This window comes from Lutjanus erythropterus, chromosome 3, assembly GCF_056507025.1.
Source record: "Lutjanus erythropterus isolate fLutEry1 chromosome 3, fLutEry1.hap2, whole genome shotgun sequence".
Taxonomy (NCBI): domain Eukaryota; kingdom Metazoa; phylum Chordata; class Actinopteri; order Lutjaniformes; family Lutjanidae; genus Lutjanus; species Lutjanus erythropterus.
The window spans coordinates 34326393-34352969 of NC_139319.1; the positions used below are offsets into that span (position 1 = coordinate 34326393).

General features: G+C 39.0%; 1 protein-coding gene across 2 annotated transcripts in view; it reads right to left on the reverse strand.

The window, feature by feature from the left end:
• Positions 1–20297, reverse strand: part of grk4 (G protein-coupled receptor kinase 4) — a 70816-nt gene extending 50519 nt beyond the window's left edge. Inside the window, exon 1 of one of the 2 annotated variants that reach the window (XM_084715878.1) lies at positions 19947–20297. In XM_084715878.1, coding sequence (XP_084572004.1) covers positions 19947–19998 — 52 coding nt within the window. In that variant the 5' untranslated portion in view covers positions 19999–20297. The remainder of the gene's footprint in view (positions 1–19946) is intronic. The other variant, XM_084715877.1, reaches the window with a different exon arrangement.
• Positions 20298–26577: the final 6280 nt, after the last annotated feature.

Below are 26577 nucleotides of genomic sequence, written 5' to 3' on the forward strand. Positions count from 1 at the left end.
TTTATAATGACAATAATGCTTCATTCACATTTATACCAATAAAGATCATTACATTTGAAAGTTAAGTTTGGAAGTAGAGAAGAGCACAAAGCATTCAAAGCCAACACTGTCATTTTAACAAGGCATCTCTTCTTGATACTTTTTTGTCATTTAAAAATGAAATGATTAGGGAGGGAGTCCGATAAAGGACAGAAAGCAGCTGCTGCAGAGAAAGACATCTGGTTTCAGAGTCTCTCGACTGTCTTTGGCCTTTTTCTCCATCACTTTCATTCCACGTTTTAAAACACTGAGCAAATATCCCGCCTGTGCTCGAGTGAACCATGTCCACTGCGATAGTTTGAGGACGACAGAGAGGGAAATCCTCTGCCCTCGAGTTCACGAGACACCGGCTGGTCCGGCAGCGACATGTGACAGCTGCAACCCTAACACATACAGCGGGTCACTGTGGTCAAACACCTGCAAAACAATTACCAACACACACACAAGCAAACCGTACAGTTACAGTTTGTACAGTGAGCATGCTCTCACCTCCGCAAAAACATCCTCATCCCTCTTCTACTGCAACACATCGCCTTTTTTGACATCAGTCACACTTGCTGCTCTTGTCCTGTGTTCACAGTGAGCAATAACAACCAAAAACATACAAGCCAGATAACAGCGCTATAAGCTATTTGGACAAGCAGTTAGTGTGACACACGTCTTTATTATTTATTATGCATTTATGCATTTATTTTGTCACACCTTGAATAGCTAGAGAGGAGCGTAATGAGCAGCTACATGTCAATGTTAACAAAGCTTTTAAGACTCCACTTTCATCAGGTTGTAGATGTTGACAGACCTGTTGAGGAGCTTCAGGGCACACATACACACACACACACACACACAGACATAGACATAGAGGCACACACACAAATGTGCTCTCTCTGTTGCAGGACAAGGAGGAAAATAAATAGAAAAGGAAGAGCAGAAAAGGGAAATGTTGGAGTTAAGGGACAGTTCACCCAAAAATCCAAACTACATATTTCTTCTCTGGCCTGTAGTGCTATTTATCCATCTAGATAGTTTTGATGTATGTTGCAGAGTTTCATGATGCTAGCCATAGAAATGTCTGCATCCTCTCCAGGGTAATGGGACTAAATGGCGCTCAGCTTGTGGTGCTGAAGTCCCGTTATATCCTAGAGAAGGCAGACATGCACCAAAACAATCTAGCTGGAAAAAAACATGAATTTTTGATTTTGTGGTGAACTGTCCCTTTAAATGTTGGATTGGTTATCATACACACTGTCTGATGATAACCAGTTGCACCTGGCTGGTTATTTGGCAGGAGAAATCCTTAAACACACTCAAGCCAAAAACTCAGAGTGATTGATGAAAACCGTCAGACCAGCTCAACGAAAAGCAACAAAAACTTCTTCCCTGTCAGACGCTGATACTGTTAGAAGGAAATTTAGGTGTTGAGACATGTACTGTAGTAACAAGACAGGCTTAAAGTGACACTGTTTGTATACTGTACAAAAGACATGTCGCTTAAACATGAGGAAAATGAGAGGGAAAAAATGAGGAAAATGACAAAAGATTCTGACAAGAAAGGAAGGAAAACAGGACAACGTTATGGAAGAGTGTGTGTGTGTGCCTAAGTGTGTGTGTGCGCGCGTGTGCACATGCTTGTCAGAGCTGGCTGGGCCACCCCACCCTGTTTAATGTCACTCTGACGTCAAAGCCATGTGTGCAGGCCCTTAATGCAGACAGGATGGAGCAAGTATTTATTTAACTTTGGTTCTCCCCTCCGAGAGAACGGGGCCCTCCATAAACACCGACTTCAGAGCCGTTTCGCTCATTCATGGCCGAGCAGCAGCCAGAGCTGAGATCATCATGCAGGATCTCAGGATGGGCCTGCGCATGTGCGGCAGTGACAAGATTCAAAAGTTGGAACGTGTTGAGGAAGGCCGGTGTCAGTTTGTGAGACGTGCCGCTCGACCGCAAAGGATGCCTTTTCCTTGAAGGATTGCTAGACAGACAGCGGGGTCATCCTGGTCACACAGCAGGTTTCTAACATGCTACCAACAACTGGACAGCTTTACGTTACAGCTTGCATGCCTCTCAATATTAACTATCAGAATATCACACATAACAAAAACAAAGTGGCACAAAATCTGCCATAAAAAAAACTTGATGGACGGCCTCGTCCCCAGATGCCTGGTTGATCCAACATCACACTCGGATCCTTTACAACAGCTTAAAGTGACCAAAGTCGTCTTCTTCCTCACTGATAAAATCCAACAGACTGTGATTTTTTTAAAGGAGACATTAAGTACCAAGTGGCATCAATCAGTGGTGAAATGTAAGTGCATTTACTTACATATGTACTGTAGGTACTTGTAATTTACTTGACTATATTCTTTCATGCCATTTAATACTTTTATCCTACAGTTCAGAGGGAAATATTGTACTTTTACTCTACAGTTCATAAAATAATGTGCTTTGTTAAAAATTTAAATGCTCTTCATAAACATCTACACAGGAGCGGCTGAGATGATTGGCTGATTTTTTTCTCCTATGGCTGCTTGAGTCATTTGTCATGTAAAAATTTCACAGAATTCCACCTTCACAAATGTGAAGAATTTGTTGCTTTTCCTTTGAATTATTTTAATGTATATGCATAATTTTTAAGTTTGGACTGTGGGTTAGACCAAAAAAAGCATTTGGGCTCTGGGTAATTGTGACAACAGTTCTCAAAATGTTGAGCAAGACTTTTTCCGAATCGAACAATCTGTTGATTAATGGAGGAAATAATCAGCAGATAGTTCCTTAATATAAATAATCATTTGTTGCAGTCCGGTACATAATAGTTTAAAATGAACTCAACCTCAACCAGCTTCAACAGTAAAATCCTGCTTTGACATTAATGAGTGAGTAATCTAATGATATTACATGTACGATACAGATGAAAGTCACAGTGGACATTTTTTGACATTTTTCTGAGTACTTTTACTTTGAATACCTTAAGAACTTGTAACAGTATTTTTACAGTGTGGTATCAGTACTTCTACTGTAGTGTAGGGCCTGGGTCTGTATTACTGAAACTTCGTAACCTACAGATCTTAACTGTTTGGTAACCATGGTAATAAGGTTTAGGACCCGATTCAAAAAAGAAAAAAAGAAATTACAGATAAACAGCTCCTACGTCAATGCAAAGTATATTACACAAGTATCCTAACTTCTTAAAATCTTAAGTAAACTCTCTTGACTTTAAGTTAACTGTTAAGCTATCATACTTTCACTTTTCCCCCTGCAGTAGGAGCTAACGTCGCTAACTAGCAAATGACAGTGTTAGCTAACAGTATCTAAGGGTAGTGTTAGCTAACAACAGCTGACGGTAGTGTTAGTTAATAGTAGCTAACTATATAACTCACTCTTTTTTCTTTTATCCAAAAAGTTTGTGTTGTTGTACATTTCTCTGAATGTGTTGCCAAAATTTGTCTTAAAGTTAGCTCATCATTGTTTTTGCTCCATTTTATGTGTTTCAAGTTTCATTATGTATAAAAAAAAACTGCCACAAAGTTGTTTTGCTCTGTAAGATAAGAAAAGTTATGTCAGATGCTAGGACATACAGATATAACAGCTGATAAACAATGTTGTATTGAGTATTTAGGATTGCCTAACCTGTGATAAAAAAGGATTGCTAAAGTTATTTAAGAGTTGCTTCTGTAATACCAAATTGGGAAAAATCTCTTCTTATCTTCAGATAGGAAATTTCTGTAATACCTCCCAAGAATACTTTCCCCAGCACATCTGATGACGCATTTCTTTTCTTACTATGTAGCAACGTTTATAAAAACCCACTGGTAATCACTATCCATGAGTTTTATCAAACTTCCAGCACTCTTTACAGTAGGCATCACAACAATAACCGTGTCATTTAGGCTGATTTCATGTCTGAGGTGTATTTTGGTGTTTCCTCCATTTTCAGGTCTGACCGGTTCGACGTATTTAAGAAAGGGGAGTATAGGAAACCGAGAGAAAATACACGGAGAGGGAGTAGACAGAGAGTATTTTCATGCAGCTTTTGTTTGTGCGTCCCTGTCTCTCCGGAGTGAGCTATGAGTGCATTAATGAATGTACACTCTCTTCTGTCTCTGCTCTTTCTCCTCCCCAGTGATCGGGTGCAGTTTTCACATGCTCTTAATGCGTGTGCAGGCCAAATACAGTGCAGCACCATCCCAAATATGCTCCTCTCCCCGTCCTCCCTTTCCTCTCGCTTTCATCTCAAGTGGGAGACGGAGACAGACTGGAGGTCACACAGTAGACTGTGGAAGGATCATGTCAGGGTGAGCCCCCCCCCTCACCATCGCCACCACCATTTCAGAGTTCCTGCTGCTTTCACAAATTCAAACTTGAGATTTATTTATTTTTTTGAAGCCAGTTCAAATAGAGTTCATGACTTATTTCACATCCAAAATATAGAGTGGGAAAACGTAAATAGGACAGAGGAAATTCCTGTGAGACCAACTGATTTATGATTTGATTCTTTATGTGCTAAAGCAGCATTTAAAAGTGTTTCACTAGGGGGGTAAATTAGTTTAATCATGATATTACGTCAATTATTTGGACTGCGTTACTAAACTCATATCACTCACAATACGATTTTAATTCAATTCAGTTCAGGGGCCTGTGATAGATATCAGACGATAGCATATGCCCACTCAGCACAATTTACTCACTTACACTTATGTCAATTCCCAAAAACTAAAAATTAAATTACAACAAAAAGTAAATAATGATTCAACAATTTTGTGACTGAACGCTTCTAGACATTTGTGACACAAAAATGTTTCGGGAATTTCAAATTAAAGGCATATTTTAAAGATTATGATGAGGATAGAGATAGAGATAGAGAGAAATGTAAAAGTTTTCATACACTATTTTTTAATTACTATAGGGCTGCAAAGAATAATTGATAATAATTGATTATTGATTAATCTGGATCATTTTCACAATTAAATAGCATGTTAAACACCTGTTACCTATGATAGGCTACTAAATATGGTCCCATTCCATTTAGTGTAGAAGAACGTTTCCAGTGGGCCAACATGCACAGTAGCAGCACCCTGACTCTGTTTGACCTGAATAGAACAGAACCGCAATTATTATCATTAACACCTGTGTGTTTACACCACTGGTTCATGTCACAACCGCTGCTGTGAAAAATGTCTATGGTTTCAAATTTCAAGTTTCAAAAAGTGGTAAAAAAAAAAAAAGAAGAAGAAGAAGAACAATCACAATTTCATGTCAACATGTTTTGCCTGACCCACCATCCACAACCCAAAGATATTCAGTTTACTTTCACACATGAGAAAGAAAATCAGCAAGAATATCTGGCTTTTTTACTTGAAGAATAATTTAATGATTACTCAAATTTCAAAATAGTTGCAGAGTCATTTTTCACCCATTTCAGCATTTTTTTTAAGTAAGAAAGGCAAACATTAAATGTTCCAGCCTCTCAAATGTCAACATTTTCTAGTTTACATAAACTTATATGATAATAAACTGAATATCTTTGTGCTCTGGACTGTTTATCGGACAAAATAAGACATTTTAAAAAGCCACCATGAGTTTAAGGAACTGCTGACATTTTACAGACCAAACAATTAAGTGATTAATCAAGAAAATAATCTTTAGTTACTACAGGGTTCCAAAACTTTTTCATGTCAAGGACCCCCACAACAGAAGCAATTTGAGTGTGTTTTGTCTCAATCCCCACTGAGTATTTCTTTATTATCAATGATCAAACTAGGATCATTATAAATTACAATCAACAATGAAAACCTACACCATTTCTTCACTTGTTATTCCAACTTCCAAAGAATGTGTAAAAAGTACAATATTCTATTCCTCTGTTGAAACCCACTGTGTTACTACATCCCTAAATTATTATTTGGTTATTCAACAAAATGAAAAAAATCTGCTCTGTGTTAACTGAGAAAATAAACTGTTATTATGTGGCAGTGCAAATATATGATATGAAATAAAAACATGACAATCAGCGAATAAAGGGCTATTCTGTGAAAACTGAAGATCTAGCCGTGATCAAATAAAAAGACTCAAAAAGGGAAACAGCATCACTGGCAACTTCCTCTGCTGTGATTCCCAGCTTTTTCAGATGTTACCGTGAAACACAGAGCCGTGCGGCGCTGCTGCCTTCGCAACCCGTCTTTATTTTGCATCGCCATATGGGAGAAGCCGCTCACCCATCTGACAAACACATGTCACATGCTGACACTCAGAATAACAGCCACTAGGCCAGAAAATCCAGCTCGTCTGTGACAGTGACAGACCAAGCACGGTAGCGAGCAGCCACTATTTACATCTTCACAGTGTGCTTCTTGCAGTTTGGCTACACACTTACTCAGACGGACCTATAATCAGGATGAGGTGTTGCTGCGTGAACACAGCATAAAGGTCAAAGATCAGGGTCAGTGTGCACTTAAAAATACTCCGAGTATAAAATGAAGAGAAAAGTCAAAGACATAACAAAGGATGAATGCAAAAACCAAACCAGAATAACGACTGCCCACTTGCTCAGGGTTATTAAAATGTCATGTCGGGCTTGTAAATATAGCAATTCACCTGCCTGATCAGGCAAGAATTGCTGAGCTGCAACAATTAATCAATTATTTTGTTAATCAATTAAGCACTAAAGTAATTTTTCATGCAAAAATGTCAGGAAATGGTGTTTTCAGCCTCTTAAATAGGAAAGAATCCTGCTTTTCTCTGTTAATTATCATATTAAAATGAAAATTTGGGGGTTTTGGACAAAACAAGCATCTTGGACTTTGAGAAACTGAGGTGGACATTTTTCTTTTTTTTTCTGGCATTTTGTAACATTATAATTGATTAATCTAAAAAAAACTGGCTGATTAATTGATAATGGAAATAATTGTTTATTTGCAGTCCTAGATTAACCATGACAACCGGCTTTAGTCTTATATATTTGATCATCAATTTGACAAATAAAGCAATTTGTATTCTGGAAAGAAAAAATGACTTTGGATAAAAAGAAAAGCATAATTGTTGACCCTTGCAAACATGCTGTCAAAGGAGCAATATGTAACAATCGCACGTGCAAAAATGAGTACTGCAGTCAAAACAGCCAGTGGGAGCTGTAGACTGTATATTAAATAGGTTGGAGTCCTATCAAATTTACAGTTTATGGTTGGAGCAAACTGTTTCTTCCCATCCCCTCATCCCCAGACTCGATTTCGATAATATTGCAATTAATTGTGCATCCCTACTCTGGAGTCGGGGTTCACTGACTTCTGTCTGCCAGACTCTGTTCACTATTTCTCAATTTACCTGTTATAAACAGCTACTCCTTTTAAAAAGTTATTAAAGATTTATTACTACTCAAACAGACGAATATTCTGCATTAATTTAAACTGTTATTAACATGAAATAGACAAACAAAAACAGTTCTTCCAGCCCTAAATGGAAATTTCACCACAGCTTTTGGATTGTTGTCAGAGCAGTGAGTATTTAAACTATCATGTTTCCTAAACCTCTAATGACATATTATGGTCATTTTTTTTATTTAAAGTAAATATATTACAGATTCCTTCTTTAAGAAAACACCTTTTGTTGGCAAAAATCACACCATATAAAATTTTGATGTTTTTCAATAAAAGCAAGAATGATGATCTAAAAATGATAATCCCTTCTAATATCACAAGTCATATCACATTTGCAATATCAGTCAAAATACCTGTGACTACATATTTTTTCAAATTGGTTCAGTCCTATTTGCAGCCCTAGATAAGTCTTGACAATTTACTTTAGTCTTTGTTGTTATTTGGTAACTGCTAACAGTTTTTACTTGCACTGAGGCAAGTAAAAACTGTTTTTGAGCAAGTGGATTTTTGACCCACCTGCCCGACCATGCAAGTGGAAAAAACAAACAAAAAAACATTAATGTTAAACCCTGCAAACATGCTGTTAAGTAAATCCACTACATTTTGGCACCAGCAGCATTTTTCCTAACTTTCAAAACACAGATAACACTATTTACTAAGATATTTTTGGCCACGGTAATCGTACCCTGAATATTTGGTATCAGCCCATGCCTCGTCAAATCTGCCCCCGACCACCCCAACCCCACGCGGCAGCAGGCAGTCGCATAGGTGGAGGTTTGGCCTCGGACGGCTGCCGTGCCCTCCCAAAAACATGACTTAAATTGTAGGAAATGAGAGAGGGTCACGCATAGTTTAGGCCCATTGTAATATGAGCATGCACACGCACTCGGGCACAATGGAGCCGGGCCATGATAAATGAATGGCCTGTTGCTTTCCCATACAGTGCGCGATTGGCTGGAGTAGCCCCTGATAAGGAAAACATTAGCTGTGAGTATCTGTGTTGCCTATTCAAAGCAAAGGCCCAGTGTTTGCATAAGGTAATCCGTCTGTATACTCGCACTGAAAGACACACATCAGCTGAGAGAGAGGGAAGAAGAGAAACATGTGAATATCAGCTCTCGTCTAATCCTCACCTCTGTCACATGCATGCCCCCTTCCCCTTTTTCCTCCTCGCTTTCCTCCAGCCTCCCCTCCCCCATATAAACAGTTCTCCTCTCTTGTTATGCCTTTGTTAATTCTTAATGGCCAGACTTTCCCCTCGCCGTCTCTTCCTCCATATGGCCCTGAGAGAAGGCGTGGGTCACGTGTAAAAATCTGAACAACATTACAACATCAGAGTAAATTCCAGGACATGACAACAAACGACCAAGGCGGTGGAGGGGGACACTGTGTCTCACATGAGCTAGGACACACGCACACACGCACACACGCACACACGCATGCACGCACACTGCACATAAACATTTGATCTTGCTCACTCCAGCAGTGGTGTTTTGCAAGACCTTTCCTTCCTCTGCCCCATCTCTCCGCATTCAAGATATTCCGTTAAATCGAGCCGAGACGTGCTTGAAAACTGACCCTTGTTTTCACAGTGTCTTGAGGGAGGAGGAGGAGCAGGGGGAGGACGGCGAGGGAACATGGTGAGACTAAACTTGAGCTAGACGTGCAGAGTTGGAGTGTGTAAGAGGACAAGCTGAAAGGTTAGTCATCTATATGTTATCTACAGCTGTCTCTCAGATGAAGGGCCCGCTGGTTGATTTCATGGCCACGCTCAAAGAGCAGGAAAAGCAGCCTCTTCAGCTTGGAGCCCTTGGGAGAGGAACATGCAGAACATATGACACCTTGAAGATTATCTTTGATAAGACGACACCTTCAAGCCTAATTTGAAGGCAGGACTGACATCAAATTGAACCAAGGACAGACGCAAAAAAAAAAATTGTGAGTCTGGGAATGTTTTTAAAAAGGCAAACTGATAAAGCGTGAAGGACCTTTGACCTTTAAAGGAAGAGTTCACCCTAAATTCAAAAATACATATTTATCCTCCAATCTGTAGCCATATTTATCCATCTGGATTGTTTTGGTGTGAATTGCCAGTTTTGGAGAAAGTAGACTCACCACTGCGTCACACGGTGTTTAGACATACACCACTTAGATTACTGGCTCACTGTCACCACCATCTAAGCATGTTATCAATGATTAGTCGGATAACGGACATTACAATTGTAAAGTCAAAGTGCCTACGCCATACGGCAGCAGAGTCACTGCACAGAGGAACAAGGGTCAGATTTCAAATGCACAGACCGCAATAAAGTTAGTTTTAAGTTGAATATACAACAGCCACTCAATCCAGTAGAAGGAGATGAGTATCCAACTTTAAGTCAACTTCACCACGGTACACTGAAGGCCAGTCACAGAGGTTGCTTACTGACGTCTGGATATGGCTGTACAGTGGAAGGGCAATAATGTGAAGCCCCAGCATCACCAAACAGGTGTAGAGTCCATGTAGATACAAAAGTGAGTATTCTCTCTATCAAAAATACATGCTTTTTCCCTGTACTGGTCACTACTACTCATCTATATTCTTTTTGTGTGAGTGTGTGTGAGTTTTCAAGATATCTGCCATAGAGATGTCTGCCTTCTCTCCAAAATAATGGGACTAAATCTCACAAGTCCTTTGAAAAATTCAAAACCAGTGTCTTTCCAAAAATCATGACCCAGTTACTCAGGATGATACACAGATCTTGTTGTGAGTCATTTCATGCAGATTCTACTGAAGAAGATAATTAGTTCCTACATTAAACACCTCACAACAATGGCTGCAGTTTATCTTGAGTAACCGGGTCAAGAATTCAGAAGAGGCATTGCTGTTGAGTCAAATGTATTTTTTGGCACTTTGAGCACCACAAGCTGAGTGCCGTCCAGTTCCATTACATTCAACAGAAGGCAGACATGTCCACGGCCCATAGTACCAAGACTCAGTAACTCACACCAAGACAATCTAGATGTATAAATAGTGTTACAAGTAAGAAGAAAAATATGTATTTTTGTTTTGGGGGTGAACTGCCCCTTTAATACACTTGCCGCTAGACTTTGACTCTGCCAGACCTCTAAAAGCTCTTTTTAGAGAAACAAAAACTTTATTTGAACCATAAGAACTAGTAAATACACTCAGCCATGCACATTGTTAAAGTCAGGCTGACAGCTGGGTTCTCATAGGAAGAACGCCTGTTTAACATTTAATAAGGCAGCTGGAACAATGTCCTTATGATGTTCACAAAGTGCTCAAAAAGTGCCTCTTCATGCTTAGTCAGCCTGCCAACAAATAGTGCTAATGAACTTCCCAGTAGCCACCCAGCTAAATGTCGCTGCAGCAGAGCCGCGTACGCAACACACTGCGTCTCGTTCTCCGCACAGCCCATTTGTGGGTGTAATAACTGTAAAAGGAGTTCCCACATCAAGGGACAGTCACAAAGCAATGTGTTTTATGAGCCTCAGCTGGAGGAAACACCCCAGAGTGATGACAACAAGTGTTAGCCCAGCTACGACCACAAAGCTAATAAAGCTACGCTGGCTAACGTCACAGGAAAACCCCCACAAGTGGTCTGAGAGGACCTGCCGGCCTGCAGCTTGAAGGGTGGTGGAGAGCGGGCAGAGAGCAGAGAGAGGTTAGTGACACCAACAGAAGAGGTATATCAACTTACATCTATAATGCAAAAAAACAAAAGCTCGTAAGGTGAAAACGAGTTACATAAGGAGGATTAAAGTTTCTTCAGTGAGCACCGGCTGGTCCACATTCCTTTCTTTTTATGAAGACAGTAGGAATGATGAAAGAAACGCAGCACAAACAGATCTAGTGAATCTGATGCCAGGAAGAGAGGCAAAGAGAGGTGAAAGGCCCTTTATGTGCTGGCACTCTTTACATTTGAATATGAAAATATGTGTGCAAGTGTAATATGTGGTAAACATTATGTTCATATCCATGTTTCACACAAGTTTGCATTAATAAAGCAACACATGAGGGGGGCGATGCACTGAATATCCTCATGGCTGTGATTCGGCCGTAGGCACAAGGCCACGGGCCAAGTACTGAAGATAATCAGCCTCTGTCTGTTAATCACTGTAACGTCAGTGTAGGCTAACTGTGAGATATTGATGTTAGACAACAGCTAAACTAACATTTATTTTTTAACAGTAGTAAGTGAAAAGAGATTATGGCTTCTTTGTTTATTTACTCATTTAGTTCTGCAACTGGACTTGGATGGGGCTGTTGCCAAACAACACAAACACCTTCCTGCTCACCAGCGTTAGCTTGCTAGCTATGTTGTGTAGGTTGACACATTACAGCAGCAGAGATCTCCTTTCGTTGCCTGGATTGGATCCATAAAACTGCCTCCAGACTGTGTTCAGCTCAGTCTTTTTAACGGACTGAACGCTGATGTTCATATTTTTAAGATGTGGACCAAACAAACGGACCGAGACGGCTTTGAAAAAGTCGGACTTAATCTGTTTCCAAGTGGTATCTGGTGCAGTTTGTTTATTGTCTGAAAGCAAATATACCAGCCACAGGATTTTACGATAGCAGATATGTGACTTTAGTGTGATTTCAAAAGCTGGACTACTAAATCCATCTGCTGATCATGAGATCTGTTCAGGAAGGGATCGTATAATCGATCTGTATAAGCCATGTATATATTTATGCAAATAATTTTGTAGCAATGGCAACATATATGCACATAACCGGGTATTTTCCCCGATTAACAGATAACAGATCTAATAACAACAGACCATACTTTGTCAGATTAAGATGTGTGTGACAGCGATTCCACAGTAATAACCCCTTAATCATGCATGACGCCTCCTGTCTCTGTGGTGTCTCTGTTAGTTTTTGTAATGTCAATGTAGGCTAACGTTATTAGTACACCTGTAAAACAGAGTAATACAAAAATCCCAGTGCTGTTGTACTCTATATTAGCACTCATGGACTGTCTCTCGTCCATTCAAATTATTTGGTTGGAATAAAAACTAGTAACAGACAGTTGCACAACTGAATCTTTGTCTTGTCTGCACTGTGGATATCTCCGTCTTAGCACAGACATGTTTCTCTACTAAAGCTTGAATCTTAGGAAGTGAGACCAAAGTCAGTGGCATCTGTAAATTGATGACTTACCAGTTAATTTCCCAGACTAGCTGGCCTTTTTCAATCAACACAAATAACTGATTTCACCCTATATAGGTCTGGGTCAATATGTATGAGCAACAGACACTTCATTAATAGCAATAAGAAAATGGAGGGATAAAATGTCCAACAGTTCCAAGTAAATGCATTAAACAGACATTTCTGCAGCAGGCAGGGTCAACAGATAAACTTATTTTATCCACATAAAGGCCTATCTAAAAATTACTTTGCTGTCAAACAGCTGTCTACTATTCTCAACCATAGTAATTCTGTATTCCTGCACATACAAACAATTGTGTTTGCCACGCACTGTTTTACATTACAGATCAGCTGTTTTGGTCAGAAAGTTGTATGATCAGACTGAAATCAAACTTTACTTTCCTTAAGATTTCAAAGATGTATGTGCATGCATGTGTTTTCAGGGCTGCTCAAACAAAAAAAATATATCATATTTCACCTTGTTCTGTTCAGTGACACTGAACATCAACATTCAACATGCAAGACTGGTACATCTTTTCTCCTGATGCCATCTGCAGCGGTACAGTGCTGAGCTTCTTTGCCAGGATTCCCCTCCACTTCTCTAAACTGGAGCCGTGCCGACCTACATCTACTTAAGGTAATACACTAAATATCTCACACAAACCCACTTCAAATAATCCAAACTATTCTTTTAAATGCAAACTGCCATGATAGCACATAACAAATATGCCCAGGTTCATGAACAGTCCATCACATCTATTGATAAAGGAACAATGCTTTGAATGAATGACATGCCGCCAGCCAATCATTTAACAGGTCAGCTTACCGATATTTAATGTGTATTCAGATGAGATCATTAATTTATCCTTATTTATTTTTGTGTGTCTTTCATTGCTGTGTTAACATTACAATTATTACCTGTGTGCCTTGATACAGAAGTGGTTAAATTTAAAATAAAGTGTTTAAATTTAACTTTTTTCTCCTTCTGGTCTTTAATAAACAATCATTAAAAAATATCAATTGCTAGACTAAAATGAACATTTTTACGAGATACATTTTTCTGCTACATCACCCAGTCCTGACCCTACAACACACACAGTTCCTTATTCATAAATGCAAATAACTTAAAGTCACATCAATACATTAAAGCTTCATCACAGACTAATTTAAGCTAAGGAAACATAAAGGTTGTCAGGTTCTGGTGACAGTACCTCAGATTTGACATTCTTAAATGAACGATGAAGACCAGAATGCTGCGCACACATCAAGCATGTTGTGTTTCAACTAAGTGGTACAATAACTCTCCTCAACAAGAGGTGCTCTTTCTGTCGCGGTCTGACTGTGCACCTACCACCACTGCAGTCTGCACCTACTATATAGACAGATGTCTTGTTTACACACTCCAGCATGCACACATATTCAAGAGGCAAAATGGCTTTGGTAGCTGTGAGCGGTTGTAATCAACACACATTTAGCATGGTTTTGTAAATCCTTGTTGACTCAATCATAAAATGCCATTTCAGAGTTGTATCAGTCTGTTTGTCTTTCATATCTATTAATATATCATATAAAATGTTAGCTAACAATAGTTGACTGTCAGTATTGTCAAAGTCAACAGGTCTCTGATTCAAATCATCCCACTAAGTTTGTTATTCAAATAAATGCTTAGCTAACGGGAGCCGAATCACAAAAACTATATGGGTCGCTGACATGTCCTGTTAATTTTGCTCAACTTGCCTGGTTTCGCTGGTTGGCCAGATTACCTACAATCCGTACTGGATCACACCAAGCCAGAGATTCGGAGAGAAAGCCTGAGGGAAGACCTCAAACAAACTACCTACTCGCTTTCCTCTGTAACTCCATGCTTATGTGTCGAAAGCACAATGAACAAAAAACAAACTGGTTTGCGTCCGCAGATTTTTAAAACTAGCAGCTTTAAAAAGCACTTGACCAATCAGAAATGTTCAGTGTTGCAAGTCCCACCCCTAAAATTCCTGTGCTTTTTGGAAAGTACTTCCCTCGGAGCAGGGACTTTTTGGGGGTTCACTTAATTTAAACCGTGCTCCCTACTGTGGAAAATCAGAGTTCCTCCAAATGTTCCTCGTCCCTGAGGAAGTTTCCTGCAGTGCATGTCTCATATTAATTCTCCGGGGCCTGTTCAGCACAGTTTGCTTCCTAATTGAGATACAACTGTATATCCAGCTATGAGAAACATATCAGTTTGTATCAACAATTGTTTCCCGTTTTATATAAACCATATTTGAATGTGAAACTGATCAAAAGGACCCTCCCATTTGGTTATTAAAGAGCTCTGACAAATACATTTAATGGAGGCAGCATATTTTACAGCTGAAGAGTAAACATAATTTTTCTCTACAGACTTCACACCGCCATCTGCTCCGCTATGATAGGGTGCTCTGCCAACTCAGGTGCTGCAAAGTATTGTAAACAGTGGAGTCTGCGGGACAAACTACGATAACACTGTTTCTAAATTATCTCAAGTGCTTTTAACTGCATTATTTCCTACAAGTTTTCTGAATATCAGCCAATATATCCAATATATCAGTCAGATTCTACAATTTATAGGTAAATATTGAATATGGGTACTACTTAATGTGAAAGGGGTTTAGACTGTCAATACAATTACTGATGAGATACTCCTGTTGTTTTACTCTATGAGAGCACGCGGCTGTGTTGAAAAGGACTCTCTAATGCTTGGCTGAGCTTTTAGATTCACATAAACTGTGGGCTGCATCAACGCCAAAACCTATCCTCTTGGTATTCTCGCAAACACAATTTTTCCAAAACGTTCTAATATGTTCTCAGGGGAGCTGCTGTAGCAATACCTTTTCTCTGACGGTTCAAGACTGTTACCTAATGCAACTGTCACCTTTTGCAGTCTGACTGGGCCTACAGCAAATACTAACTAAATACTGTAAATGCAGCGCATTTCCTTTCCTCATGTTTCTAGCAAATGTATGTATAAATTTCAAAGAGAAACGGGTGGGGAGCGACAGGCGGGAGCCGTGTCATCTCTAACAACACCAAACCACTTCCCTTGACGTGTCATTTCAACTGTGGAAGACTGGACACACCCTATCATAACACTTCTCACTCTGGCCACCCAGTTTCACATCAACAGGTGTAAAAGTTATGAGCATCTTGTGACCAGACCCAAAGGCTTTCTTTAAAAGTTTAACAAAAAAAGACGTCCGCTCTTATTAATCAAGACTCAAATCTGGGATGGAGAGCGCTACACAAACTAAACTTATTAATGTTTATTCACTGTGCATATTTATTAGTGAGCTGGAGAATTGCTCGTCATTTCCTGTCTCCACAGCAAGGTCAAAGAGTTATACAACAATTGATTCAATGGCTTGCTCAAGGATACATCAGCAGGACAAACTCCTGCTGACTCAGTGGCTGCAGGTCATGCAGCTGGTAGACTGCTGCCTCCCTGCACCCATTAGCTGCTTGCTCTGCAGCAGGCCTATGAACCCATGCAGAAATGTCAATAATCAGATATTTAAAACCCAATTCTCAACATGATGATTGCCTGCAACAATTTTGTGAGGCCTCGATGGCTTTTGCTAAATCCTCCCGGTAAACACAGCCAGTCTCAAGGGCTAACAGAGCTCATGCCGGTTAGCGATTAGCTAACTTACTTTAGCTAGGTTAGCACTGGCTAACTGCTGTTACCTTGGTTTTGGAGTCAAGCCCAGCAGGAACACCACCTCAGGACTGTAGCCTGTTCCCTGTTGGTGCGGAGGCTGTAGCGTACAGGACTATTTTGACTTAGGAGAATTCAAAGAGAAAAGTGACCTGGACAAGAGATGTTCTGTATGCAAGGCGTGTCTTACCAAACTAATTATGGATCATTACAAATACGCCATTTTAAAAGTAGCAAAAAAATATGATGGATCCATAACTGTTTTATGATTGCATTGTAGCCCTCTGAATCAAATTGAATCGTGGGGTGCCAAGAGATTCCCACCCATACCAGGCCGAGGCATTGATGCCCTGTATCACGAAGTTGACCGGAGGCCACTGACCTCTGATGCACAGGAGCTGTCTTCCATCTATTTAAAAAGTGGGGTTCCCCCCACGGCTTGTTGTGACACTGCCAGTGCTGACAACTGTCACTGTGACATACTGAAACACATTTGACAGTTGCAAACACCCACCTCTGGAAAGGCTAATTAAAATCAAATTAGTCTCCTGTGCACCTTAAAGGGATAAATTGGGAGCCATTAGCTGTTTTAATCGGAGCGCTAATTAACACAGTGAATGGTATGGCAGGGAGAAATATCATTTAAAAAAAAAAAAAGACACACACAGACTGTATACACAACAAGTTTGATGTGGCGGAGGAATGTCCATGGCATGCTGTACCAACTATGTTAAAAAATCCTTACAATGACTGTAAGTATTGATTGTTTTCTTGACTGATAAATAGGGATGTGCCAGTCCGATGCTCAGTATCGAGCTCAAAATAACTGAATCAGACATCGGGGCGAAAAGAGAATCTACTTCGATACGATCCATTACCCGATAGGGCTGTGTGCTGCAAGAATCTGGCAATAAGACATGCAACACAATACAGAAGGCAAGGTGATGTATTACTTTTTTAATGTGATGTAATGTAATTTTAGGAAAGCTGTCATGGTATAAAGAATTCACCATGATGTGCATAAAATCAGAGTTAAAACAGTTTACTTTTTTATCCAATCAGTGACGAGTGAAGATAAATAACACTGTTATTTAGTGGTATGAGGTTTAAACACAATACAAAACGAACCAATACAGTGTTAGTGTTTTGTGGATCAACACAGTATCACAAAACATAATACTGCAATACTCAAGAAAACTTTGAGCAACATATTCTCTCTAAAGAGAGAAGTGTCACAAGTAACACAGATGAGCAGCATGTGTCACCTGAACAGAACATGAATGAGACGTGTCAGCAGCACTGGCATCATGTCAGCTGTGTGGAGGAATGATGTGTTTGGACGGCTAGGTTAAAAAAGTGTGTGCATATGAATGTATTACAAACACTCTAGTTCTATAAAAAAGGAAAAAGACAGTATCGGCTTGTTATCAGTATCGGCAGGTACTCAACGTTGCAGTATCTGTATCGTATCAGACATTTGTATAAAACATATTTGTTTTCACAAGTTATGAGAGCAGATAACTTGTTGGTATTTGAACTTGATGAATAACTAAAATGAATACTGAATTACAGCGTATCAAAGTCACAATCAATTTTCAGTAGAGCTACATTAGCTGCATTAATGAAAAAGAAAATTAGCTGCCAATATTGTAATATTGTAATGTAATTTGCAGGTTCCAGCTTCTTAAACGTAAGGATTTGCTGTTTTTCTTTGTCATTTATGACAGTAAATTAAGAGTCTTTGGGTTTTGGGTTGTTGGTTGGACAAAAGAAGCAACTTTAAGATGTCACTTTAGGCTCTGGGACATTGTGATGAGCATCTTTGAGCATTTTTTGACATTTTGTAGAATGACGACTGTGAAAATAATCAGCAGCAGAGCCCAACTGATACTGAATTTTTGGGTCCCCCAAATGTGGTCATCAAACACTAACGGGAGGCGGGATATTATACGGTTTAACAATAAACATTGTTCAAAATTAAATCAGGGCACAAAGACACTAAACCTTATTTGGTATTTTATAAACATATATATCTGGCCTAAGATATATTAAACTTTAATTATGGAAAATTGTTAAATATATGTAAAATGCTGTCTATAAAGCAAAAAAATAAAAACAGTCTGCTTTATGTTGTGTAAAAGAAAACCAATGCCAATATAGACTGATATCGCTACGTAATAGGCCAATATCAGGCTGACAATTATTGATCAGGCTCTAATCGGCAGGTTAATCAATAATGGCAAAATAATCATTAGTTGAAGCCATAATTTTCAGTCAAATGACCAACAAATGCATCAGCACCACTGAAGTGAAGCCGGTCTGCCACATATTGAGACATACACTTTTCCCTCACACTGTGCATGGATCACACACACACACACTCCTCACTGAGGGCCTGCTGGAGCCTCCGCTGATGCCAGGCTGAGGAGGACACTGACAGGTACCGAGCCTGCAGATCCGATCAGTGTTCAATAACCTCACGGGGGTAACACTCATGACAAATGCCCAGCACCATTTAACGGCAGGTGAAGGAAAGTCGCTCTGAAATGGATTCACCGCTGCTGTGAATAATCCATTTCACAGCAGTGTTGGCGTTTAGTCTTGAACTGAAACGCAGTCCGAATATAATGCAAGCCGTGGAGCGGGAGGGGAGGCCTCTGCATACGCGCACTCAGCCGCGACCCCCGGGCCACGCATGTACGCACTATTAAATGGATCAACTTAACAACAACCTCCTTCTTGTGCTGCTGGTGTCCAATCCGATTGGAAGAGAGGAGGAGGGAAAAAAAACACACACACACACACACAAGTGGAAATCGCTGAGCAGTAATAACACCTTTCTACCCTCCTCTGGCAGCTGATACGGTGTTGTACACCCACCCAACCTGCGCCCACTCACTCTCTGCTCTGCCATCTCCTGGAAAAAACAGATGGATACTCGCCTCTTCTCCTCCACCTCCAGGTGAGCTGCTGCGGGATCACCGGCCCACTGAGCGGCGCGCACACCCGGGGCTACAGCGCCTGCCCGGGTACACGCCGGGCCTTCTTCCAGCCTCCCACTGCATCCAAAACCTCCACTGTAACACCACTCTTTCTTCCTCTTCCTCCCTTGTAGCTCCTAATAACAGCCAAACAGCAATGCGGTGGCACATTTCTGCGTCAAATAATCACTTTACATTCCTAATTGGGCTGTAAACACACAGAAACCTATCATGACAGGTGAGAAGAGGCTGTACCGAGCCACACTGCGCAGCTATATTTTGCTCCCCTCAACACCATGTAACGTGAATGCCATTAAACACCCGTTATGTCATCGTATCATTGTAAATATCCACAAAAAAACCACTGGTGCTTGTGTGAAAAAATTTTAGCCTCTTAACGCAACGCTGCGCGATGCTGCAAACACTCCCTGCGTTGTTCATCTCCAGCCCGCCGGGCCTTATGTCAACCTGCCCGGTAAATAAAGTGTGTTGTTAGTGTCCAAACAGCTGATTTCTACGGAATATGTTTGGCGTTTGCCCGGAGACAAAGCGCTGCGCAGGGATGGGAGACACACACACACACACACACAGCATAAATCCCAAGGAGGACAGCCAGAAAGCCCAGGCTCGTCCGCGTCCGTGTCGCTGAGGTGGGAGAGAAAAACAAACAAACAAACAAACAAACAAAAAAAAACATTTTAATGTCTTTTGTTTTCAACCATTCAGCCGCTTACCTTCCCTCGCCTTCAGGAGAACCGTGTTGGCCACGATATTTTCAATCTCCATTGTCAGAATGTGAATCCCGAGCAGTCGCGATACATTTCACTGAGCGGAAAAAGACGGTTTTTCTGATGAGACGTGCAGACGACGGTGAGGCTGCTGCTGCCGCGGCGCTGGCGCATAGTAGGTGTTTAATAGTGGTCGTCGTTCCTCTCCATTGCAAGACGTGTTTTTTTTTTTTTTTTTTATATCAAACCCTACCTACGGAGCTGTATGATTACGACGGGGCTTGTTAGCATTCACAGCCTGCCTCCCTTCCCTCTCTGCCTGCCTTCCTTCCTGCTTCGGCTCCCCCCTCCTCCTCCTCCTCCTCCTCCTCCTCCTGGCCCCTCCTCTGCACAACGAACCAGCGAGAGTAGGCGGGATCAATTTACAACCAGTGCAACAACCACACACACACACACACACACACACACACACAAGTGCATTCATACATACATGCATGCAGTTTCCCCCAGTTTAGCCTTTTGAAATTATAGATGGTTATGGCATTTATCGTTGATGCGGTGTTGGATTAAAACGTGTTTATGTGTGTAGTTTTTCTACAAGTTTCCCCTCAGGCATACTGTTCTCCTCAGCCACAGGAGCAGGAACATCTAAAAATAAAAAAAAATGAAATTATCATTCTAAAAACTGCTTTTTATCCAAACGTGAATGAAAAGATTAATGTGTAGGGGAGCCTGGGGGCAAGTGTAACAGCGGGTGATTGTAACATGCTCAATTCCTCCAATCAGAAACAAGCTAGAGCGGTGACACTTACATTGCATTTGCTCAGTGGCATTCTCTATCTGCCAGTGGAACGTGGAGCAGGATCATTTCGTCTCGGCAGATGTTTTCCACAGAAATGACAGTTACGTTTTTCTTATTTTAAACTTACATTAATTTTATCTTGAGATTAATGATTATAAATGAACGTGAACAGACTATGCTCCATGCGGAAGTGTCAACATTTTTGAATGCAAACCTAACTGTCCTGTATTTTGATTAAGAATGGTTTATAGACATTAATGTTACTGAATTTGTGTTTATTTTATTTTCGTTCCATTTCACTTTATTTTATTCAACATCACCTGTTATTCTGTTATTATCAATATTGTTTTTTTATGTCTTTTATCTATTAATTTTGTTTTTACAACTGTATTTCGTTTTGTCTTTTTTTAATCTATTTCTTGAAGTTCTTAGTAAAGGGTTTATCTATTTTATTAACATTGCTTTGAAATCTATTTTATTGTATGTCAATGCCAAAATAATTATTCGCTATCTCATCTATAGTTTTTATATCACTCCATTACAGTCTTACAGTTTTCTGTCTTATTATCAGTTTGTCATTAATCTGTGACACACTTTGCATTGCACTAACTGATTAAATATAGATGTTGGTGGCTTTTCCTTTAGCTTTTGTAACACTCTGACTTCTTGTATTAAACATAATATTTTAGTCTCGTCCTTATGAGTGAAAATATATCCATTGACTGGTGTATTTTAAGTATTCTGTGAGTTATGAAGGAAAATGAAAAGACAATACAACTGTTCCTGGTCTCCCCTAAACTTTACCTCTCATCAACAGCTGTTTCATGTGCTGCTGCTGACTAAAGTGTTGTAAGGAAAGACGAAAGAATGACTGAATGAATGCCGTTGGCCACAGAGGCCTGATATACAGACCTCTTCTTGTGTGAACAATAGTGTGAGGGTTTTAAGTTGTTACGTTATGCTGGGTCGTACAGCCTGGAGAAAAGAGATAACACACTGGTTTTCTCATCCTCACAGCCACGCCGTGGCCCAGCGTCCCTCTGGGCTTTCTAATCTGACATTTGAATCAACTGAACCCACAATGCTTTGAAAAGAGCCGTGCATCTGCAAGAGGAGAGGACAGAAGTGTGCCAGTTAAGATGATGTGTAAAATTCGTTCTTGAAAAAGGCATCGAGGTTCATGCATCTGATAACTTAGAATAAACAATTAGATGGTTCACTTTTCGTGTTGCTATTAGGGTCATAAAGGCATTAGAGGGAGGCCTGAGGGTATCTGTGGACCTGGGAACTGAAGAACTCTGAGGTCAAAGGTCACCGACTTTTATCTTCCTGATCGACTTCACAGACCTTTTTCATGGCAGCCATATTGATATGAAATAGTAGAGTAAACATCAGTGTTACCAATGATAATAGTTAAGGTCCCATTCCATTGATGGGCATCGACAGTCTAAGCAATTGTTTAAAATAACATGTTGTAGTGTAAAATCTTAAAATCAGTCAATTGTAACAGGAGCTGGAGAGACAACTATCAATGACTACACACAAACAAACATACAAATAGACATATAAAACAAACAAAAACAATAAATATTAGGATGTGAAGTATACAGATATACCTTGGTGTCATAATTACAGTTCTGGCTGAATTTTGACCAGGATTTGACTGTTGTAGAAATTGTTTCAACATCCTGAATCTGCTTTAAATTAGCAGGTAAGGAATTCCAGAGGGTTATACAGTTTGCAGTTTGTGCGTATGAAGTCTTACAGTGTCTAATTCTGCAGTTTCCTTTAAGTTGGATTTGTCCGAGCTGTTCATAAATGTACCAAATAGATAGTTGACTGCTAGTCTCTTTACCAGAATGTTAAATACCAATGTTTTGGGTGGGTAAAGCGTTCCAAGCACAATTAAATAATGAGAAAATAATACAGACAGAGGGCAAGATCTCTGCAGATATAGATGCAGATATATTACAGCTTTCTAGTGGATCATAAGCGATGGCTGAAAGGGATTATGATTATATGACTCTATATATTGTTTCCTTTTAGGAAGATGTTACATGTTATGTCTTCATTGCACATTATGTTGAGTTGCTGAATCGATCAAAATGTGTTCTATCTTTTTCCATGTTTTGCTGTTTGAGTGCTGGACATGTATTTTATCTAAGCAGAAAGAATGAAATTAAATTCAAACAAATGACAAAGTTTTTTTGTGAACAGGTGTGTGTGCTCAGACATTAAATCAATAATTGGTGACAGTTTGTTCTCACACCAGCCTTTAGATATTATCACCATTATTATTATTTGTCATATTAATACGCATTCTTTCCATTTAAGGTATTTTCTTCATCAGAGGCACATGGTCAGTGGCGGAAGGAGTAGTGAAAATAATTAAGTGTAATTAAGAGGTGGCGGGCTAATGTTACATTACTTAAGTATTACTCAACTACAAGCAAAACTAATTATGTTTAAAATGCTGAAGTAAAACTACAAAGTATTCTTCTCAAAAACTACTACTTGGTCACCTCTCCAAACCTGTGCATGGTGTAAGATTCAGTCTGTTTTCCTCATATGTCATGCTTTTCATTGGCCTATTTGCATTATTGGCAACAAAAATGCAGATGAAAAGTTTGGATATTAATTTAAATTGTAGGCCTACTTAGTAGTAACTTATGAGATCAAGTAGATTACATAGTGTAAAGCATACTTAAGTAAAATTACAGGCTTGCAAAACTATGTATCAAAGTAGAATCCAGAAAAAAAGACTCAATTAATGTGAAAAGTTAAAATTCATTACTTCTGCCCCGCACAAGGTGCAGTATGACAGAGTGAGAGTGGATACAATGAAGACAAGTAGGTTCTGTTATTACTGATTCAGGCAGGATTAGATCAGTGATAGAGAGGTGATAACTTGATTACCTCTCGAGTATTATACTAATGTCCACTGTCTGTCAGTTCATCGTGGTTTCTTATGTTATTGAGGGCCTGTTTGTCAAGAACAACAAACCTGCTCAGATAAGATCAGAGATGGTTCACATACTCCAGATTCAATGCTGCCACCTACTGGTCAAAATGTATAAATACAAAAGGACATTAGAGCAGATATCTATACAGAATATTTATATGATTTTTTAAGCTAACTGTGTCTAATTCTCAGAGACTTGTGGTCTTTAATTTTTCTGGTATTTATTTTTAATAACTGAAGTTTGGACTATCAGTTGGCTCTGGGTAATTGTGCTGGCATTTCTCACTATTTTATGAATTTTTACAAAACAAACACCTTGTTACTATCAGTATAATTCACTCTTTACAGTGTCCATGTTAATGCATCTCTGATGTCCATCAGAGACAGATCTCATAATAATGAGATTTAGACTTTTCATGTGTCCCAGTCCTCCAGGTGATAGTTGTCTGTACAGTGTAAATATGGACTACTAGTAGTCAGATCAGAACAACTTTTTATTCATATTTTTACATCATAGTTAGATAATAGGCCAAGAGAGCTTTTCAGATTTTGTTCACAGTTTTATCCTTTTTAGTAGACATTAAAAAAAATGTAATCAGTACCTCCTTTCATTGCATGGACATGTTTTAATGTACTAAGGCCCTGTCATATCATGTTTATTGTCAATAGCTCTTTCATTTTTCTTCATAGACAGTTTACACTTACACTTTACACTTAACTGACCAACTTAACATTTAAAAGCCTCCTTCCATTGATTATACAACCTCCAGTGTTTAAAGAAAATCATCCAATATGACCCAATTCTGGTGCTACACAGCTTTTTAAAGACTCAATTTGGCTTAATTTGGGTAATTTTTTTTTTTTTTTTTTTTTTTTAAAGATTCAAATATATTTTATTAGGTTAATTCAGGTACATGGTTAAAATATTGTATCATTTTGTTGACAGCTAAATATATAAATATATGTATCTACACTGCCAGTATAAAAAAAGGATTTAAAAAAAAAAAAAAAAAAAAAGGATTTAAAAAAGTGTAAAAGAGGCTGCAGTTATTTTTTGTGAAATGAACAGATAAAGATACAGATACTGCTAACTATAACAGTAAAATGCTGCTTACAAACAAGTAATGTGTGAGTAATAATAATTTAATTACATAATATATATTATAATATTAGATACACAGGATTGGATATGCATGGGAATTTCTTTTTATTTATTTATTTACTTATTTATTTATTTGTATTAAGGCCTTTTACTTGTAATACCTTTCCCAGAACCTTGTTTCATATAATTCCATATTTCACTCACTGTCATCTCTCTAAAACATGGCCCAAAATTCCCCAAAAATACTAGGGTGTGGATCTTGGGAGATATACAATATGAACTATGATATATACATATATATATTACACTTGTTTTTACTGCTTAATACTCCTGTGCACAGCTAGGAAAAAACAGTTTCTAAAATTGGTGATATTTAAAGGATCTATTGTCTTCAATTCACTACAGTGTCTATTCAATGTTGCAATATAATGTATTAACATACAATTGGACCTCATACCTTACATGATTACATTTTATTCATGGGTTCGTTTTTCATCTTCCAGTTGTGGATGAAGGAGAAATTGCTACCATACCAGGGTTGTGGGTGGGGGGTGGAAAGGGATACTTTATTTTTTGTCTTTGCAATGTGAATTTGCTATAAAAAAGGCTATTTTGCTTCAAAAAATATCTTTAAAAAGAAATTGACATAGGGTACATGAGAAACAAACCAATAGATCCTTAGTCAACAAGAGTCTAAACTATAAGTCAGGACCCTTAAATCTATGATTGTTATTTTCAGTTAGCAACAAAACAAAATCTTTCTCAGGCAGATTTAGATTAAATGGCTCCTCTGCATGTGCAAAGGAGAATACATTTAGGACACTAGGTGGTGCTGCAGACATAAAAGTGTCTGGCAGAACCAGAATTGTGGAATTTCAACAAACTGATGACAGTAAACATTGATCTACCCCTCATATGCATATTGTTCATATCAGCCTCTGCTCCTGTGTGTACAGGGGCTCTCATGCTCTCACTGGTCTCATGTCCTACAAAACTGTGACTACACAGAAAAGGCCAAGTTGAAAGTGTGAACTTTGTCACCATTTGTTATTATAATCCTTACATAAAATATCTCATTGGTGCAACAGTGATTACAAATAAATCTGAAAAAAACGCTTGTGTGATTTAATAAAATGGAAAAAGGGAGGCTAAAATTCTGTTTCATCCCACATTGTTTCACTATAATTTTTTATTACTGTGGACCATGTTCAAGCTGGCAGCGGATTCCTGCACAAATATTCATCTTGTATTTGTGTATGAATAATGTTATTAGTTGAACTCAGACACAAAGCTGCAGGACAAACTCAGACAAAAGAAGAAAAAAGAGAAAATCAGCAAGGACGGAGTCATACTGAGTCATGCATACTCACTGGCTCCTACTACTTGCTACTTACCTGGTTAATACTGTTTGCAACCTCTTCATTTATTTCACAGCTCATTTAGTAGAGTACATTATGTTTAAATTACAGTTCATACATTCTACTATGACTCACCAGGTTACCACAGTATTTTACTTGATGTATTTTTTTTAAAGTTATATTCTTATAGGCCGTTATTATAGATACTTCACTATTTTATGTCTTATATTCTAATCTTTTTTTTCATTCATGAGATCTCTCTTAATATACATATGTATATTTTTAATGCATATTTAAAAGCACTGCCTTAGAGCTAACAATTTCATTGCCAAAGACTGCTTTACTGTCATTGCTATGCATGTGACAAAAACTTGAACATAAACCTTGGAAAAACAGTCCATCCTGACTGGAGA